This window comes from Diabrotica virgifera, chromosome 3, assembly GCF_917563875.1.
Source record: "Diabrotica virgifera virgifera chromosome 3, PGI_DIABVI_V3a".
Taxonomy (NCBI): Eukaryota; Metazoa; Arthropoda; class Insecta; order Coleoptera; family Chrysomelidae; genus Diabrotica; species Diabrotica virgifera.
Genome location: NC_065445.1, coordinates 247,330,626 through 247,352,282, shown reverse-complemented (window position 1 = coordinate 247,352,282; position 21,657 = coordinate 247,330,626). Strand labels below are relative to the sequence as shown.

The 21,657-nt window shown below is 33.5% G+C and overlaps 1 protein-coding gene across 1 annotated transcript in view; it reads left to right on the top strand.

Moving 5' to 3' along the window:
- Positions 1-21,657, top strand: part of LOC114335306 (GDP-L-fucose synthase) — a 61,955-nt gene that overhangs the window by 28,056 nt on the left and 12,242 nt on the right. Inside the window, exons 3-4 of the mRNA XM_050646036.1 lie at positions 12,352-12,466; positions 14,756-14,884. Coding sequence (XP_050501993.1) covers positions 12,352-12,466; positions 14,756-14,884 — 244 coding nt within the window. The remainder of the gene's footprint in view (positions 1-12,351; positions 12,467-14,755; positions 14,885-21,657) is intronic.

Here is a 21,657-nt window from a genome sequence, read left to right as displayed (position 1 = left end):
ACTTAAGGTACCGACCGCGCATCTGCTTCGCGTTCCGCGAAAAATTAAGGTACCGATCGCACATCTGGTATCGCGCACCGCTGCGCCGCTGTGTTCCTTTTAAGTTCTTTTAATAAAAAAATTGCATTATGTTGTTGTTTTATTTAAATTCCAAAATTACCGCGCGCTTCGTATCTACGAGATCCGCGAAAACCTCAAGGTACCGACCGCGCATCTGCTTCGCGTTCCGCGAAAAATTAAGGTACCGATCGCACATCTGGTATCGCGCACCGATCGATCAGCGCTAGAACGCCGTCACATCGGAACGCGCCCCATCGGACGTCGTCACATCGGAAAGCGCCCTTTTGACACTATGCTGCCATGTTTTTTTGTATTCGTTATCTCCCGCCCATTCCAACGAGCCGTCGTACGTTTAAATCGGACCAATAGCAGCAGAGATACCATGTTTCTCTCTCTAACACACATACTTTCCTATATCAGCTGTGACATCACATACCTCTCTCTCTAACACACAGAATTCCCTATATCTGTAGTGACACCCGTTTAGATCATCTACTATGTGAAGAAATCGAAAACTTATATAAAAAAACATGATGACTTCCATCTGTATAAGAAACTCAGGAATTCACAAGCACGACATATTCACAAGGACTAAATAATCTAATCAACGCAGAAGGCAAACTGATTTCAAGCCCTGAAGAACAAATAAACATGTGGGAAGACTAACGACGAAGGTCTTCCAATACTGAAGTCCGAACTGGAATATGCTCTACGTCAACTAAAAAACAACAAATCTGTAGGAAAAGATGAAAAACCAGCTGAGCTGTTGAAGTTAATTAACGAGAAAACTTAGACCTTCTTCTTGGACTATTTAATAATGTTTACAATACAGGGACTATCCCTAAAATATGGCTTGAATCAGTCTTCATACCACTACCTAAAAAGAAGAATGCCAGATTATGCCAGGACTTCCGCCTTACAAGTCTATTAAATAACATTGTAAAGCTTTTTTTGCGTATCATACAGAACAGAATATACAGTAGAGTCTCGGTTATCCGCCCTTCATTTATCCGCCGTTCCGTTTTATCCGCCGCTCCATTTAAGTAATATAAAAACGAGATACATCAGCAAGGCAGATGAAAATCGCTAGTTTTTTTCGTTCATCCTAAATCATTCTATCTATTGTCCAATGTCAGTCAAAATTAAACTGATTCTCTTCTTCTTATTCTTGTGCCACTCCTATCGGAGACTGGAAATCATCAAGGGCTCAACTTGTGTTTCATTTAACGCTCCCTATTATCCGCCATTTTTGCTTATTCGCCCTTCTATCGGCCTGTTTATGGCGGATAACCGAGATTCTACTGTATTATAAAAAATATGATGAGGTCACCGGTCAAGAACAATTTGGCTTCAGGAAAGGTATGGGGACACGAGAAGCAATATTCTGTCTTCAAACTCTGGCACAAAGATAAGCAAGCAGACCTTTTTATCTGTTTCATAGATTTTGAAAAAGCGTTCGATAGGGTGACGCACAAGACCTTGATAGAAAGATTGAACAACATCGGAGTCGACAAAAGAGATTCTAAAATTATAGAGGCTATTTATTGGAATCAGGCAGCAATCGTAAAGACCAATGGTAATACTTCAAGGCCAATTGAAATACAACGAGGTGTTAGACAGGGTTGTGTGCTATCACCCATACTTTTAACGTCTACTCTTAGGTAATATTTGCGAACTCTTTATCGCACTCTTCAGAAGGAATCAGGATAAACGGTCAGAGAGTAAATAACATCCGCTATGCAGATGACACAGTATTAATGGCTGATTCGAACTATAGTCTGCAGATACTGTTGGATAGGGATACTGAGAGTTGTGAAAAAATGGGGATGAAGATCAGTTCTGCGAAAACCAAAGTTATAAAAATATCAAGGAACAAAAATTTACCTCTTTCAATAAATATGTGAAACACCAACAGCTTGAATACGTAAGCCAGTACAAATATCTTGGTTGCTGGTTCAACAATAAACTTGATTATAAACAAGAAGTCAAGAGCGAAAATACAGGTAGCCCGACAGGGGTTTATCAAAATGAAAAGCTTATTTTTGTAACAGTAGCATTAATATCAGCCTTAGATGTCGTTTTCTGCATTACTATGTGTGGTCAATACTTTTGTATGGAACGGAGGCCTGGACACAACACAATACTGATGAACAAGTTGGACGCCTTTGAACCCTGGCTTTATAGAAGTGACTTGAAAATACCTTGGACAACCAACACCACCAACGAATATGTTCTGAGGAGAATAGGTACAGGTAGGGAACTGCTAAAAATCATTAAAGTCAGAAAAGTTAGCTACCTGGGACACATAATGAGAAACGAAAAGTACCGCCTCACGCAACTGATCATCCAGGGTAAGATTGTAAGAAAACGGGGTCCCGGTAGGCGCCAGATTTCATGGCTTAGAAATATCAGAGACTGGACCGGCCTTGATTCAACACCTTTGTTTAGAGCCGCATTGGACAGAGACAGATTTGCCAGTGTAGTCGCTAACCTCCACTAAAGGAGAAAGCACCACAAGAAGAAGAACTTTCGCCTTGTCATTGACATGTGAGCAATAAATTACAAAAAAAGTGTTTTTGTGGTTTGACAGAAGTTTGAATTTTCAAATGTCAAAATGGTGCAATGGTGCATTTCACTCGCACTCACATTGATAGCTGCGTCAATACGTTCCTAGCGCTCATTGTTAATAATTAAAAATAACCGCTTAGTAATAAAATAATAACAAAAATTTCTTCAGTATCTTGTAGGGGGGTCGTTAAAATTTTATTTGGTGACTTTCGGACTTTCTCGTGACTTTCGGTGACTTTCTCGTCACTTTCGGTGACTAATATAATTTTTAACTGAGTTATTAAGCCTTGAAAATGGTCATTTTCGTATTTTGAAATAAATATAACAATAAACAAGTATGAACAATAAATTTTACAGAAAAATCACAATAGACCTCTTTTGACCTTGCTCCGAATGACCCAAATGATGTAAAGAAAATTGTTCTAAATGAATTTTTTTTGTGAGTTTGTTTAAAAAAGTTGTTTAAACAATTTTTCGACCACAGTACCATCTGACACCCTGTGGATTCGTTATAAGGACCTCTTTTTGAGTAAGTTTGTGCAAAAAAATCGAACTGGAATAATTTACCTATCGGAGGCGACGATACAGCCTAGAATATAAGTATCACAATTTGAACATAATTATTTCCAGTAACATCTAGGGCCGGTTGTTCGAACGCTAATCAACAATGATCATTATCAAATAATTAATTACTGTCAATGTCAATTGTTAAAACATAATTAATTACAATTCTGAGACTATAATCAATTAATATAACAATAATTATTAACATAATTAATAATAAATCTCATAATTGTAATTAATTATGTTTTCAGCAACCCAAACAAAGTTGACATTGACAGTTTTGGTGACAGTAATTAAATATTTAATAATGATCATTGTTGATTAGCGTTCGAACAACCGGCCCTTAATTTCTAGAATGATGACGTCATCTACGTTTTTTTAAATGAGAATAGGGGTCATGTGATAGCTCATTTGAAAGGTAATTCAATTTTCTATTCAGTAATATAAACATTAACATTATTATTTATACAGGGTGTCCAAAAAAATTTTTTTTTGAATTAAATTTTTTGACAAAAAGAAGAATGTGTGTAATTTATTTAACTCATAATACATTTTACTCCTATCAGAAAACAGGAAATAATGTGTATTTGACAAATAAAAATATTGTTTTTTGCTTCAATTCAGTATTAAAGCAGCCACCCACCTTCCTCTTGACAGTTTGAACATTTAATTTAAGCGAAAAGCAATGATTATTTTTCAAATAAACATTTTATTCTGTTTTATGAGAGCAGTAAAATGTATTTTGAATTAAATAAATTACTTGCATTCGTCTTTTTGTCAGTAAATTTAATCAAAAAAATTTGGGCACCCTGTATAAAAAATTATGTTATTAGTTATATTATTGAATATAGAATTGAATTACCTTTCAAATGAGCTATCACAAGACCCCTATTCCCATTTAAAAAAATCATCGATGACGTCATCACGCCCAGATGGGTGACGTCACTACTATGGTATATATGCCAAGAAGTCGTAATTTAAAAATAAAAATTGACCTGTTTCGGGATTTCTTTCTAAAATCGTCCATTCTCGAGAAAATGAATTTATTCCAACCTTTACGTGCTCACTGTATATTATGAAAGTCAGAAACTAAAAAAAATCAAAGATTAAAGCTACCTCTATAAGATCCTGAAGACATTTTTGTCATTATTTCATTAATAAGATATTATTTCTAATTATCAACAATGAGCGCTAAGCGCGTATTGAGGCGGCCGTCAATGTGAGTGCGAGTGAGATTCACCATTGGACGGCCCAAATGGTGCATCTCTTGAGCACTCACCATTGACGGCCGCCTAATACGCACTTAGCCCTCATTGTTAATAATTAAAGATAAAGCTTAGTAATAAAATAGTGACAAAAATTTCTGCTGGATCTTGTACAGGGGGCTATAAACTTTGATTTGGTCACTTTCTGACTTTCATAATAATGGATTTTAACCGAGTTATTAAGCCTTGAAAATGGCTATTTTGCATTTTTCAAATTTTAAATCGCGTATAACTCGACAACAATCAATTTTAGAGAAAAATCACAAAATACCTTTTTTTGCTCAGAATAACTCAAATGATCTAAAAAAAATTGTTCGAAGTGAAAAAATTATTTTTGTGAATTTGTCTAAAAAAAATTGTTTAAACAATTTATTGATCAAGGTACTGCCTGGCACCCAGTAGATTTGTTATAAGGACCTCTTTTTGAGTAAGTTTGTGCAAAAAATTCGAATCGGAGTAATTTCACTAACGGGGACGACGATACAGCCTAGACTAATTTGAACATATTCAGTAACATTAATTTAATTTTTAGAATCGGCTGTTTGTGTGAATCAGAATCAACTTTTACTAAATGGCATTGGGAAGAGTATACTTTTCCTAGTTGGAGTCTACTTTTACTAGTAAATGTTGAATATAAATCTTCATTTTATATTTATAATCAACTTTTACTGAAACCAGCCGTTAGAGTCGACTCCAACTAGTTGGAGTCAACTCCAACTGGATAATCAACTTGAACTGTAACATATATATACACAAGGTCTTAAACTAGCAAATTTAATTAAAATAAAGGATTGCAAATTTAATTAAAATTTAGTTAAAATGTTTAGTTAATCCATTATGATTTAAACATGTTGAAAATAGAGACCGCACAAAAATATTAATTCACATCAATTAATAATAAAAATGAAAGGTGTACGATTTATAAAATGAGTTTAAAGATTATATTCTGTAATACAATTAAATTTAATCTCTTATATTGTTAAATAAACTTGCTTAAGGAGTAGGCGCAAAAACTTGGTCTAATGATATTCGAATGCATTCATTTTTTTCGAATCCTGAGAAAATTAGTAAGTACATATTTTTTAAAAATTTAAACGCAGAATGAAAAATTACATTATTGCCGAGGGCCGAAAGTCCCTGAAAACTTTTATAATGTTTATTTTAATAAATTACAGAGGTGAAAAACAAGAGAAAATTTAGTGTGATATTTAATTTTAAATATTTCATTCAAAAGAAAGTTTTTGTTTATTACTTTCATTTTTTTGGAATTTAAAAATCATAAGTGGCCAAAATAATATTCGATAATATATTTCTGCTAAATTTAGGGGTCCAAAAATAATAAGTATTAAATTATATTCATATATCCAATTGCGGCAAAAAAATCGAGAATAGTAACTTAAAACCATATACACAACGGCTTTGAATTTAGTGGCCCAAAACTATACCTTTTAAATTAAACTCAAGTGTTAAACTAGAAAACTGGAATATTTGGGTCACATTACCAGAGGAGAAAAATATGAGTTGCTGAGAATTATTATGCAAGGAAAGATCCAAGGAAGAAGAAGCATAGGAAGAAGACGCATCCCCTGGCTTAGGAACCTTAGAGAATGGTTTAACTGTAGTTCATTACAACTGTTCAGACCAGCAGCCAACAAAGTGACCATAGCCATTATGATATCCAACCTCCGATAGGAGAGGGAACTTTAAGAAGAGAAGTTAAACTGTAAAATTCGCAGCTATTGGGTATATTTTATTGGGCGCAAAAAACAGCATGCAAGAAAGACATTGTTAGGATTTAGGTGCCATTTACTGAGACTACAGTTTTGGTTATATAGTAATTGGCGGTTACTATTTTATCGCAAAACCCTAAGTGTAAGGGCGCTGTTTGTTGTATCCACTGACTTCGGTATGTAGGACTCTGGAGTGCGAAAAGTTTAATGCAGTTAAGGAGCGCAGAAAACTACATCTGTATATGTTAGGCCAACTGTAGGGTGTACAATTCTTATATTATAACATAAACAGCGGATATTGATACCTACAAAAGGTTCCCGAAGATCGAGTACGTCGCGCGTCGTATCTAAGCTATTAACATAAAACTCTGGGTGCCATTTTCGAGCTATGTATGGTGGTCTTTGATTATCTGATATCTGATACCTGATACGAGTTGTATTTTATTGCATCCACTGGCTTCGTTTTGTATGATTCTGGGGCGCAACAATCCTGTATATATAATGTAGTTAGGGAGCACAGAAAACTACACCTGTATATTTTAAGCCAATTATGGGATAGAACACTCTTATATTATAACAGAAATGGCGGATATTGATACCTATGAAAGGCGCCTAGACCGTAAAAATGGTCTTCTAGGGCGCCAAGCGTCACATCTAAGCTCTGTGATTACCTGATACCTGATAAAAGTAGTATTTTGTTGTACTCACTGGCTTCGATATGTATGATTCCGGGGCGCAGCAATCCTGTATGTATAATGTAGTCAGGCAAAAGGCGCCCGAAGATCTTCGAGGGCGCCGCGTGTCGCATCTAAGCTATTAACACAAAACCCTGGATGCCATTTTCGAGCTATGTATGCAGAAAACTGTACCTGTATATTTTAAGCCAATTGTGGGATGTAACACTCTTATATTGTAATGATATGATGCTCACAGCTGGCGATCGGCGGATATCGGTACCTACAAAAGGCGCCCGAAGGTCTTCGAGGGCGCCCCGCGTCGCATCTAAGCTAATAACTTAATCAACTATTTTCAATGGAAAATAAGCCACAATTTTAACAAAAAAAATATTTTATTAACGTTTATTAATTGTGGCTTATTTCCCATTAAAAATAGTTGATTATAAAAATGTCCCAAGGAAATATAGCTTCAGAAAAACATTAATAACTTAATACACAGGGTGCCATTTTCGAGCTATGTGTGCTGGCCTTTGATTGTCTGATACTTGATACGATCAGTTGTATTTTATGGTATCCACTGGCTTTGTTATTATATGATTCTGGAGCGCAATATCCTGTATGTATAATGTAGTCAGGCAAAAGGCGCCCGAAGGTTTTCGAGGGCGCTGCGCGTTGCATCTAAGCTATTAACACAAAACCCTGGATGCCATTTTCGAGCTATGTGTGCTAGACTTTGATTATAATTATCTGATACCTCATAAGAGTTCTCTTTTGCAACCACATTATGATCAATTGATCTTTGCTTCAACGAATCTTTGTGCAAAGTTTTAAAAAAAAATTTAGCTTTTAATTTTTTAATGGCATATGAACGAAAGCTAAAGGCGCACCGGCCCGCGGGCCGGTATGGAACAAATTCTTTTTGAGCTAAACAGAGGATTTTAAGAAATAATCCTGAAACACGTCGATTTTTGATTTTAATTTACTGTATTTTAAAATAATTCTCTAATATACAGGGTGAATTACTTTCGAGTAATGACGTCACCGTCATTTTTTTTAATGGAACACCCCCATTTTGTCTCAATTTTCGGATTACTCTAGCTGAGCTGATTCCAAAAATGTATCACATGTTAATTCAAATTGGTACAGGGTGGACAAAAATACAATAGTTTTGTGTGTGCTCATAATATTAAATTTTAAATAATTTTTGACATTAAATTAAAATATTAAATTAAACAATATCAAAAATTAATTAAAATAAAAAATTAATTAAAATATCAAAAATACAATAAGTATTTTTGATAATATTGTTAATTTAACTAACGCGTTACTTTATGAACACACACAAAGCTATTGTATTTTTGTCCACCCTGTACCAATTTGAATCAACATGTGATACATTTTTGGAATCAGCTCAGCTAGAGTAATCCGAAAATTGAGACAAAATGGGGGTATAATGGGATTTATCGCATTAGTTAGATATTTTAGAAATCCTTAAATTACCTTAAAGTATTCGTTAGATATTTATTTATAAAACAATAAACATCACTTACATCACGCATATTTGTTATAATAATTGCAAAGTAGAACACCTTAGTTAAAGTCCACGTTTTGCTTACTCAACAAGGTTGTGACTATTCATTTGACACACTAACGAGAATCTATACAAACATATTTACATAACGAAGTATTTGATAAATATGGGAACACGATCAGATTTGAGTCATTAGGGGGTCAGTAGAGTTAGTTAGTTAGGTTTGGGAGGTTGCTGCCGTTAGAGCAGAATAATGTAATCACCTATCAACTGAATACATTTATATGGTATTACTTCAATCAAATAAAGTAGTTATGAGAATATAGGGTATTCCTGATAGTCAACCCCAGTCCAGTATAGTAAATATCCGCTTACCACCATAGGGGTGTTCCATTAAAAAAAATGACGGTGACGTCATTACTCGAAAGTAATTCACCCTGTATAGTAGAATCTTCTTCTTTATGTGCCGTCTTCTACCGAAGGTTGGCGACCATCAAACGATAGGTTTCTCTGTTTTGTGCCGCATGTATTATGTTCGCAGCTTCTGGTATTTGAAACCATTCTCTCAAGTTTCTCAGCCAGGATTTCTTCTTCCTGCCCAAACCTCTTCTACCTTCAATCTTGCCTTCGACGATAAGCTGTAGCAGACTGTACTTATCATTACGGAACACATGGCCCAGGTATGACGCTTTCCTCCTTTTAACAGTTGTTAACAATTCCAACTCTTTACCCATTCGTCTCAATACCTCTGTGTTGGTCACTCTGTCTGTCCAAGGAATTCTCAGTATGCGTCGATACAGCCACATTTCTAGAGCCGCTAACTTCTTTATAGTTGCTGCTGTTAACGTCCACCCTTCTACTCCGTAAAGTAGCGTAGAGAGTACATAGCATTTTGTGGCGCGCCATCGGAGGTTAACGCTTAGGTTGCGGTTGCTTAAGAGCTTTCTCATTTTTATGAATTTGGATCTTGCTATTTCAATTCGGATCCTAATCTCTACGTCTGGGTCCCACTTATCATTTACTGTATATCCCAGATATTTAAATCGGTGTACTCTTTCAATACGTTCGGCTTCAATATTCAGGTCGATATGTTGAATGTTCTTTTTACTGATCACCATAAATTTAGTTTTCTTTCTATTGATCTTCAGTCCAAATTGGTTGCCAGTTGTATTTACTCTATTTAGCATCATCTGTAAATCTTCGATGTTATCGGCTAGTATAACAGTATCATCTGCATATCGAAAATTACTTATTGGTACGCCATTAATCTTGATGCCCTCATTGTACTCTTCTAGTGCCTCTAGAAATATTTGTTCCGTGTACACGTTGAAAAGCAGTGGCGAAAGAATACAGCCTTGTCTAACCCCTCTAGAAATGGTTATGTTTTCACTCACCATATGTCCATTCTTTATGTGGGCTGTTTGATTCCAATATAGATTTTTTATAATCTGGATGTCCTTAGTGTCAAGTCCTGAAAGATGTAATAGTTCTATGAGTTTGTCATGTTTGATAGTATCAAATGCTTTCTCATAGTCGATAAAACAGGCGTAAACATCTTTCTGTTGATCCAGGCATTTTTGAATCAAGACTTGTATTGCAAATAGGGGCTCTCGAGTTCCAAAACCGCATCTAAAACCGAACTGTGTTTTACTTATGCTGTGTTCTAATTTTGCTCGTATTCTGGAATGGATAATACGCAAGAATACTTTAAGGGTATGACTCATTAAACTTATAAGGCGATATTCGCTACACGTCTTAGAATTGGATTTCTTGGGAAGGGGCACAAATGTAGATTTCAGCCAGTCCGATGGAATTTGACCAGTATCGTATATCTTATTGAACAGTTTCAATACTACATTCATGTTGTTCTCGTTAAAAACTTTTAAAAATTCGACTGGTATTTCATCGCATCCTGTTGCTTTCCCATCTTTCGTTTGATCTATAGCTTTTATCACCTCACTTTTCAATATTTTTGGTCCATTCAGATCAAGAGAGTTCGTAGAAATATGACGATAATCCGTAAACAAATCTTTTATGTAAATTGCCCAAGTCTGTAACTGTTCTTCTTTATCTACAATAAGTTTGTTGTTCTCGTCTATTAACTTACCAAACTGTTTTTTCTTGTAAGTATAAGAAAACTCCTTAATTTTTTTATGCATGTTAAAACTATCGTGTCTTCGTTCTAGCTCTTCTATCTCTTGACATTTTTCTTGTAACCATTTCTCTTTGGATTCTTTTATCTTTCTGCTGACAGTTCTATCCAGTTCTTTATATTGTTCGGGATTATTCTTATTTTCCCTCCTTCTGTCCATGAGGTGTAATATTTCATCTGTCATCCATTCGTTCTTCTTCTTTCGCTCGTAGTCACCAATTACTTCTTTCGCACCGTTGCATATAGCGTCCCTTAAGTTGATCCTTAAGTATAGTAGAATATTATTTTAAAATACGGTAAATTAAAATCAAAAATCGACGTGTTTCAGGACTATTTCTTAAAATGCTCTGTTTAGATAAAAAAGAATTTGTTCCATACTTTACGGACACAGTGTACAATGTTCATTTGACTGTTTCTTCCAGCAAACATTGCTTTATGTTGACAACATGTTTCTCGTGTCTTCACTTCCTACTTCTTCCAGCAAACATTTATTTATGTTGACAACGTATGTTTCTCGCATCTTCACTTCCTGTTTGTGTTTTTGTCATATATTTAGATATTTTCTACATGTTTGTTATTTTGTCAGAAATGATTTGTTATGCCACTTGGTGTCCAATCAGTTATGATTAATTAAAATTGATAGTCAATTAATGAACACAATAATTTTCTAATTTGCATGCAAAAACTTTTTACAATTTTTAGTTTGTAAAGTATTAAGTATTTGATGAGCTAATAAGGCGCAAGGAAATATTTTGCTAATATCTAATCTTATTCATGTTTCAGTCCCCTTTTTTCTAGATTCTGCCTTTTGTTTATTAATTTAAGTACTTTGGCACCATATTAAATTATTAAAACAACTTGATTTTTTCTTTTCTACAATCTAACAAGGTTTACTTTTTATAGAAAACCCCCTCTGTGGCGCAGTGGTAAGAGCGCCTACCTTTGGATTGAAAAGTCCGAATGGTCGCGAGTTCGAATCTCACCAGGGTCAGGAATTTTTGTTTATTATAAATTAATAAATGATGATAGTTTCTGTCCTTGTGGGATCGGTACTCACCGGAGGGACCGCAGACGTTCGTATACAATTAGCGTCTCTTTGCAAAGACAATAGAGAGATTTTGCACCTCTTATTTTGCAATTCCGTTATGGTTATCGTTATACTACGTCTGCGCAGTAGCGAATATATGATCCGTTATCGTTATTAAACATAAGGGATTCCGTAATTTACGGAGGTTTAAAGTAGTGCTTATCGTTATCGTTATAGTAATGGTTAAATTGCTTTGTTGCCAGAATGTAAAAAAATCAGTAAAATTACATTTACATAGATTCTAATTTTGATGACCTATAAATTAAAATATCAAAAACTGTTCAAGTATATGCTTAAAATTACAATAACGTTGTGAAGTGAGGTTATGTTTAAATAACGATAACGATGACACGAAAAACCTACTTGACAGGCTGCAAAAACTCTGCTTTTTAACGTTGCCGTAATCGTTATACTTAATAAAGTTAACCATAACCATAGCGGAGCCAAAATCAGCGGTTATTTTAAGAGGTGCAAAATCTCTCTAATGACGTCGACTTCGCAAAGTAACAAGACACTTACTCAACACACACACACTACACATGACACTAAGTATCTCATGTTGTGACTGGCTGAATGACATAAAGTCTATGCCATTAAAAAAAAATCTTTTTATAGAACTCTAGTTTATAACAAAACTTTTTCAACTTTTTTCATTGTTTGATTTTGGTGGACATCTGTCTTATTTCAGTGCAATACTTATCTGGTTATTAATTTTAGTGATTATAATGAGACTAAAAAAATATTTGAAAAACACCAGCCAACACATGTCATTCACTTAGCTGCTATGGTTGGAGGACTCTTTCATAATATGTCACATAATTTGGATTTTTTAGTAAGTGCTGAAACTTATTTTATCTATAAATGATAGTAACTAGAAAAAAAGTAGTAAATTTAATTTTAAAACAGACAATTAATAAAAATGGACCCTACAACAAATGGAAAGAAGATTGACTCTCAGAAGAAAAGGAAAAATCGAGTGACGAGTATGTTCTTTGTACAAGTTTTTACTAATTTTTACAAAGTATCCAAAAATATAGTTTTGCCACCTCGTTACATGATATTGATTATTTGAAAATAACAATTAAGGACACTTCCAGGCTGCCCACACGAAACTTGAATTTTTTGAAAAAGTCTGCATTATCATAAATTCGTAGTATCATTTCTGCATTGAGGAAGATGATTTACAGTTTATGTACAAAATGTAATGACCATTTGTCAAATAAAATGTTATATGGCTATTCACTTATTTTTATATTTCTTGCAGGCTTTAATTTCTTATTTGTTCAGATGTTTGCGATTTAAAGCAACTTATCTTATTTATATAAAACACAAATATTTAATTTTTGGATGTGTTAGTCAAATATTATTTGTTATTATCATTTCATTATTTACAAAAAATATTAATCATAGTTACATTATGTTATTTCCATTGAGGATATTACAAAGTAAAAGAAAAGGTGCAATCAGGCTATTTATTTTTATGTGTGTTCACTGTAACAGTGACCACAAAAATTAAATGGAAAAATAAGTATCAGAGAATACATGTTTATCTATTAGATCTTGGGCCCATACTTAAAAAAATGATACGTTCCTCATGGGTCTTAGTCCATTTTTGTAATAGAAGGGTGTTGAGAAATCGTTTTGGATTTTTACCATGCTCTCTATGTTATTCCGTTATTTAAAAACAAACTAAATAAAAATGAATAAACATTTTCAATTTCGTTGCAAGGAAAAGAAAAAATATCAGAAAATTACACGATGTATTACTCCGGGGTAGACAAAGAACTTAGAGCGAAAGAAGGAGTAGGCATAGTAGTCACAGAGACAATAGAAAAAAGAGTATCGGATTTCAAACCTATATCGTCCCATCGTCGAGAATAATGTATATAAAAATAGAAATGGAAGAGGAATCACTTAAAAACAATAATAGGCTACACGCACCTAACACCAGTTATGATAGAAGGATTATTGTATGCGGACGACGTCGTTTTCTTAGCAGACAACCCGAGAAAAATGCAGCGACTAACTGATATATGGACTGAGGAAATAGAGAAAATGAAATTAGAAATAAACATCAGCAAATGCAAGACGATGAAAATAGGTCAGCAGGAGCAGGAGATTGAAGGCGAAACACGAGTGTTCTGTAAAGGACAAGAATTGGAGAGGGTGACGGCCTACGAGTACCTGGGCACGATAATATCGAATGACGGAAAGCTAGACCTAGAAATTGCAAATAGGACAAAGAAAGCTACGAAAATATATTATGCGATTAATAATACGATACTGGGAAAACGGGAAATCAGCCAGGAAACAAAAATGCATATATATAATACAATCACAGTACCAACTCTTCTATATGCAAGCGAGACATGGGTCACAAATAAAAGACATAGAAAGTGCCATAAATGCAGCAGAAATGAAGCAGCTGAGAAAAATAGGTGGAAAGACGAAGATGGACAGGGAAAGGAACGAAAACATCAGAAACGTGCTAAGTCAGGAACCAATAGAGAAAAAAATTGAAAAAAGAAAACTGAATTGGTTTGGACATATAACTAGGATGGACGAAAACCGACTAGTAAAGAAGGTGACAGATGCCAAAAGACAGGGGAAAAGAAGAAGGGGCAGACCTAGAAAGGGGTGGATGGAGCAGATCGAGGAAATCGGGACAAAGAGAGGGAAAACAGTGCAACAGATGAAGGAAATGGCAGGAGACCGGAAGACGTGGAAGAAATGGGTAAAAGATGGATAGGTGATACCAAAGTCCGACGCTCTTATAGGGCATAAGGACAACGAGAAGAAGAATTTCGTTGCAACGCGAAACTGCAGGCGTATTATATTCTAGTGCAATAAGAGAGTACAGCAAGTATCTCTACCGGATTCGGGCCTTCTTGGCCCTTCATCAGGAGATACATATGCTCTTCTCTCTGATGGAACCAGGATAATAGTCCGCGTGCAGTCACGGATGGCAACGAACGAAATGGCAGGGATACCCTAGCGACATCTCCTAGAAAAAAGTTTAAGTTTCTAATCTAATAACACATAAAATGATATTTAAAGTACCATTTTATAACCTAATTGTTTTCTAATTTAATGGTTCCTTTATTCTTTGTTACTGTTTTAGAGAAAGAATTTAAAAATGAATGACAACGTACTGCAAATTAGTTTTGAAAGTGGCGTTCAAAAGGTGGTGTCATGCCTTTCTACCTGTATATTTCCGGATAAAACAGAGTATCCTATTGATGAAACTATGGTAAGTATATTTTACGTAATACTACTATGACGGTCACTATAAGTACTTAGCCTTCAAAAGGAGCAGGGCGCAACAGAGACCCCCGCAGCATTAAGCTTGCGGGGGGGCCAATATGTCAGGGGCACCATCTTGTCATCTAATATATGTAAAAATGTGTTATATGTATATTATTTTAAGCATACATACGCAACGTTTTTTAAGCAATGCTGTATTGAAAATAAAGTTGCCAATCAGATAGACATGTATCATATTAATAAAATTGTACAGCTGGTTCCAAAAAAAACTGATACGACTCTTAGTAAGATTTGATTATTTTGAGCAGTGTATGATTGGTTTGACATTATATTATATTTATTATGACAGACAAATAATAAAATAAACAAACAAACATCCATTTTTTGAGGTTGAACAGAATAGGCCGTTTCAAGACTTTGACGTTTATGACACTAATATGAAAGCTGGGAGGCAAACTTTGAAATTATTTATATTTGTACCGCATTGAGTTTCTTGAGTTTTTTACGTTTAATAGTTTTTTTTTTATAAAATAGTTATTGTTGTTATAAAATAGTGGTTTATATAATAGTTTTTATATAATAGTTTAATCGTTGTATAATAGTTTTTTATAGTTGTATTTTACGAACATTTTGCTGTTGACTTCGTGTAGCTTTTAGCTGTAGAAGTACTTTAACGACTGGATTTAATTTTAAGCAGTGAATAAATAAACATAAGTGAATATTTTCAAAAGCTGTTGGTATATAGATCCATTTTCCCTCAAGGGGTATGAGTTAACCTACAGTAGAAAAAGTTTTTCAAGGGTAACTAACAACATGGACATAGTTACTTACATGGACATAGTTTTTTTTATTTAGAGCTTAGTTATAGTTTTTACACAGGTCAACAAATGAAGGCATTCAAGAGTTTAAATCCTTACAAATATTTTCAGGCAGGATTTGTATATAATTTTGGAGCTATAAAAATAAATAATTTCATCATAGTGGTTGGTAATGTAGGTTTAAATTTTATTAGCTCTAATAATGCATGGTTCACCTCAGATATCTTCAAAAATTGCCTTTTTAAAGAATTTGTACTTGCAGTGAAAAAATTTCAAGAGAAGAAACTGGGAATACTGCCGGAAGAGGTGAAATAATTTTTGATTTTAGACAACGCTCCTGCTCATCCCTCTGAAAATATTCTATGATCAAAACATGGCAACTTTAGTTGTATGTTTTTGCCAAAAAATACAACATTGCTTATTTAACGCATGGATCAGGAAATAATTTTAGCAACAAAACAAATATATCACAGAAAGTTTTTAGATGAAGTAATTGTACGATAAAGATAACGCAGAAGATACAAGAGGGCAGCATACTTTGCAAAAGTTAACTGTTACAATTTGAAATCAACAATTTGTTAAGTTTGCTACAGCATGGAAAGGCAAACATTAAGGGGTTACATAGGTCTTGCGGGTAAAAAAGTGACTTTTTTAAAAAAATTATATCTTGGAAACTAAAAATTATTTTTATTTATAGTTGGAACATGTAAAAGTATAGTACTTAAGGTACTCTCAAAAAAATTTCAGCCAAAAATATTCATTTTTGTAGAGTTGACTGCAATTTTTCGACAACAGCCCTTTTTTTGCGGTGGGCAGCATAACAAGTCCAGTCTCATCTGTAATCAAAAAGTTTCTTGTAGTTTATACTTCTGGCTAGTGAATTAACGAAGGATTTTTATTAGGTGAGGTCGTTTTTGTTTTATAAAAAAAAAACTACTTTAAAAACGGTCATTTTTGAAAAAATGAGAAAAATTGGGGTCGAAAATGTGTTTAAACTTATGTAAAATCTTCAAATTTATTTTTTTTTAATTCCTTCGTTCATTCACTAGCCAGAGGTATAAACTACAAGACACTTTTTGATTTCAGATGAGAATGGACTTAGTTATGCTGCCCACCGCAAAAAAAGGGCTGTTGTCGAAAAATTACAGTCAACTCTACAAAAATGAATATTTTGGCTGAAACTTTTTTTGAGAGTACCTTAAGTACTATACTTTTACATGTTCCAATTATAAATAAAAATAGATTTTAGTTTTCGAGATAGAATTTTTTTAAAAAGTCACTTTTTTACCCGCAAGACCTATGTAACTCCTTAAAAAAATGTTTGGGAGAATTCGTTTGATGGCCAAGAGGCATATATATATTTAGAAGGAAAGTTCCTGATTTCTGTATAGTGGAGTCACTGAAGGCAAATATGAGCTATTACCTCCGATTTCGTTGAACCTCCATCGATTTGCATGAAAATTCGTGAGCGGTTAGAGGATATCTCAAGGAACAAAGGTGACATGGTGCCAACTTGCGCTTTTACCCTGGGGGTGGATGCCACCCCTTCTCGGGGGTGAAAACTATTTTATTAAAAATAACCCCATAATTCGATAGAGGGACAAATTTCAAGCAAAATTTGTTGTATTAAGTTATTAAAATAAATCAAAACTTTTTGAGTTATTAAAGATCAAAAATTTTAATTTTTCTTGAGAAAAATGCATGTTTTTAACCAATTTTTCATCAATAACTCAAAAAGTGTAAGTTTTTACAAAAAAGTTATTATTATCAAAATTGAAGCTAATAAAAAATGAAATAAACCCCTTACTACAAAAACCTTTTAATGTTAACTAAAAGCGACTTATTCGCGGTGTGCAAGTACTTGGAAGGGAAACGAGAAACGACCGTGCGCGAGTCGCGGAGAAATATTGCAACTATCTTAAATAATTCATATTGTCAATTGAAATTGTCAAATTGACGTATATTTCATACCTTCTGTCATTGAAGCAGAAAAATTATATATTGCTCCACAATATTGATATGATATGCAATTATTATATAAAGGTAAATTTAATTAATTGTATTTTGCTTGCAGTACTGCATTTTAATAACTAATTTTATTTACTACATACAATTCTTTACGTTTGCAAAACATAACCTGCATCTTATTTTTTCTTCTTATTATTTTTTTGGACTATGGCCTTGACAATTATCCAGCAACCAGGACTAATATAATTGGCCAATATAATTAAAAGTGCGAATAAAAGTACAGAGCGTAGAAATAGAGGTCGCTTTGCCGAACTTGCACGGTCCCAATAGGTAATTGAATGTATATTTTTTTCGGCGAGTAAAAAACTCTAAGTATTCAAGCTAAAATAACGGAATCTGGTGCATTTTATAACATAAACTTATTAAACATTTGTCAAAGTACTTAAAAATATCTATTAAATGAGCCCCCGAACATGTTGATAGCGTTAAAACTTATGCTCCAAAATTTTTTCAAAATTTATCTTTTAAAAATTTTTCCAAAAAATGTTATTGTTTTTTTAATAACTCTGTTCGTGTTTACGATATCAGGTTCATCTAAAAACTGTTTGAAAGTTGATTTCAAGTGATATTTAAGCACGTTGAACCTAATCTTTTAAACCCCTTACTTTTTTAAAAATAAAAGGTTAAATGACCCCGGTTGCATGGTTCCCACAGCAAAATTTAAGATTTAAACGTTTCTATCTCGGTTATTTTTTATCCTATAGAAAGAGTAAAACAGGTAAAATATTTGGCACAGAGAAAACTAAAATTGAGTTATATATAATTTTTTACGTATATTGAGTATTTTTGGAGTTATTATCAAAAGAATATGAGAATTACAATAATTTTAAAAATTATGATTTTTTTAAATCATACCTTTTTTTCAATAATATGCATTTAAAACCAGTCAAAATTATCGAAAACATTACTTATGCTAATATAAAGAAGTTTTTGTGGATTACTATAAATTTTAATTTTTGTGGAAATTGCGTATGTTTTATTTTCCACGTTATCCTAAAAAATTCGAAACGGTTCTTTTATTTTCATTATAACTTGACTAATTTTGACGCTATTACCTTGTTCTGAAGCTCATTTGAGAGGTATTCCGAAGTACTTTGGCAAATGTTTAGCAGGAATATTTTATACATTGCATCGTTTTCCCGTTATTTAAGCTAGAATACTTAGATTTGAGTACTGGTCGAAAAAATACACATTCAATTGCCGATAACTCACTTTGAACTAACATTAGTTTAGTTCTTTATATGAGGAATATATTCAATTTTTTATTATCTTCAATTTTAGTAATAATAACTTTTTTGTAAAAGCTTATAGTTTTTGATTAAAACGTGAAAAACCGATTTAAAACATGCATTTTTTTAAGAAAAAATAAAATCTTTGGTCTTTAATAACTCAAAAAGTGTTGATTTATTTTAATAACTTTATATAACAAATTTTGCTTATAATTGGTCCCTCTATGGACTTGGGACCAGACCTCTGGTATTATTTTTAATAAAATAATTTTCACCCCCGAGAAGGGGTGGCATTCACCCCCAGGGTAAAAGCGCAAGTTGGCATCATGTCACCTTTGTTCCTTGAGGTATCCTCTAATTACTCACCAATTTTCATGAAAATCGATGGACGTTCAACGAAATCGGAGGTGAAAACCTTCAGTGACTGCACTAGTAGTATAATACATAATAATACCGAAGAGGAAGTAACCCTAAGCGCCGGACTCCACTTGTGATTTGTAGTCGCGAAGATTGAACACATTCTTTCAAATATAAGTCAATCCATGATCATTTAGTCGAAAATGGATTGACTTGTATTTGAAACAATGTATTCAATCTTCGTGACTACAAATCGCAAGTGGAGTCCGGCGCTAATAATACCAAAATATTCCATGTATGTTCCTAGAAGGTACACACAGGACATTGAAAAAATTCCTGGAATTTGCCCAAAAACACACGTTCTCTGAACATCCCAGGAAAATCCTGTGTCAGCATTTTAAACATTCCCTGGATATACCAGAAATATATCCTTGCTGATGTGACAATACCTCCTATCTGCTTTTTCATGAGTTTTGTGGGAGAGATGGAAAAACATGTTTTAAGGTCACCTCCTGTTTTCATATGTAAGTTTTGACTTGTTTTGTAGTACATAGATAGTTTAATTTACTACAAAACAAGCCAAAAAATATCATGAAAACAGGAGGTGACCCTAAGACTAGTTTTTAGTCTCTCTTTAAAAAACTCATGAAAAAACAGATGTATTGTTACATCACTAACGATATGTGGCCATACCAAATAATACATCCTTGATAAATATAAACATTTTTATTGCACAAAATCTTTTCATACATTTTTTTAATGTAATTTACTGATATTCCTAAATATTTTTAAAAAAATGTGTGACATTTGCTTTATAAACTTTAAATTAAATTAAATTTTGATAATAATAACTTTTTTGTAAAAACTTATAGTTTTTGAGTTATTTATGAAAAATCGGTTAAAAACATGCATTTTTCTCACGAAAAATTAAAATCTTTGATCTTTAATAACTCAAAAAGTTTTGATTTATTTTAATAACTTTATATAACAAATTTTGCTTATAATTTATACCTCTATCGAATTGTGAGGTTATTTTTAATAAAATAATTTTCACCCCCGAGGAGGGGTGGCATCCACCCCCAGGGTAAAAGCGCAAGTTGGCACCATGTCACCTTTGTTCCTTAAGATATCCTCTAACCACTCACCAATTTTCATGCAAATCGATAAAGGTTCAACGAAATCGGAGGTAATAGCTCATATCCACCTTCAGTGACTGCACTAATTGGCCTTGGTGAGTGTCCACGTCTGTGAACCATATGTGAGTATAGGAAGGATACGATCGTACACTCTGGTTTTCAAATATTGTTCTATTTTTGTGTTTTTAAAGATCCAACTCAGTTTTCCAAATCCTGCCCACGCTAACTTTATTCTTCTAGTATTTTCGGCAGTTTAATTTTCTTTGTTAATTTTCTTTGTTAATTTTCATTGTCTCTCCCAGGTAGATGTATTCGCTTACTGTTTCTAAATTTATGTCGTTCAACGTTATTTATCTAATGTTCGGTGTATTCGTCATTTTTTTTTCAAGTTCATCTTAAGACCTACTTTTTCCGAAGCATGATATAGTTGCGTCATCATGGTCTGTAATTCTTCGAAACTTGTAGCGAATATTACAATGTCGTCAGTAGTGATGTAAGAAGTGAATATTCTCGAGAATATACTCGGCCAGAAAATTCTCGGGGAGAATTTTCTATATTTACAAAAACCGAAATAAAAATAAAAACTAGATATGGGTAAAATTATTATACTTTAAAAAATATGTATATTGTTTTTACCAATTCAGCTTATATTTTTACATCCTAAACATTATTATTCTTGAAGCCCAAATACCTACTTGCCACTCCGCTCATGAAATGCTTTTTCGCTTTGACTGGCCAAGAAATCACGAGATTTTAGATAAAATTCCCAAAAATCGAAGTAGTCGGTGCTGGAGAATCCCTTGAACCACTAGATAGGGTGTTTATGTTTACAGTATCAGTATTTATTGTTTTGGTGCTATATTGTACAAGTATTTAGAATGGTGTTCATTTAAGTACAGAAGAACAAGTTGAGGGAACTGAGTTTATAGATGATTTAGCATCTTATTGAAAAATTGACCCAATCATATGGTGGACAGGTACATGTTTCGGAACAAAATTAACTAAAACAGCAGTTGATATATTAAGCATGCCTTCATCCACTGCAGCGACTGAAAGAAGTTTCAGTTGAAACTCTGTATGACTCTGTAGTGAACTCTGTATGACTGAGCTGGCGACTCGTGAAAAACAAAATCCCACAACTTATCATCAATACATTAAAATGCAGAATGTAGATGACAAGGATGAGCTAGT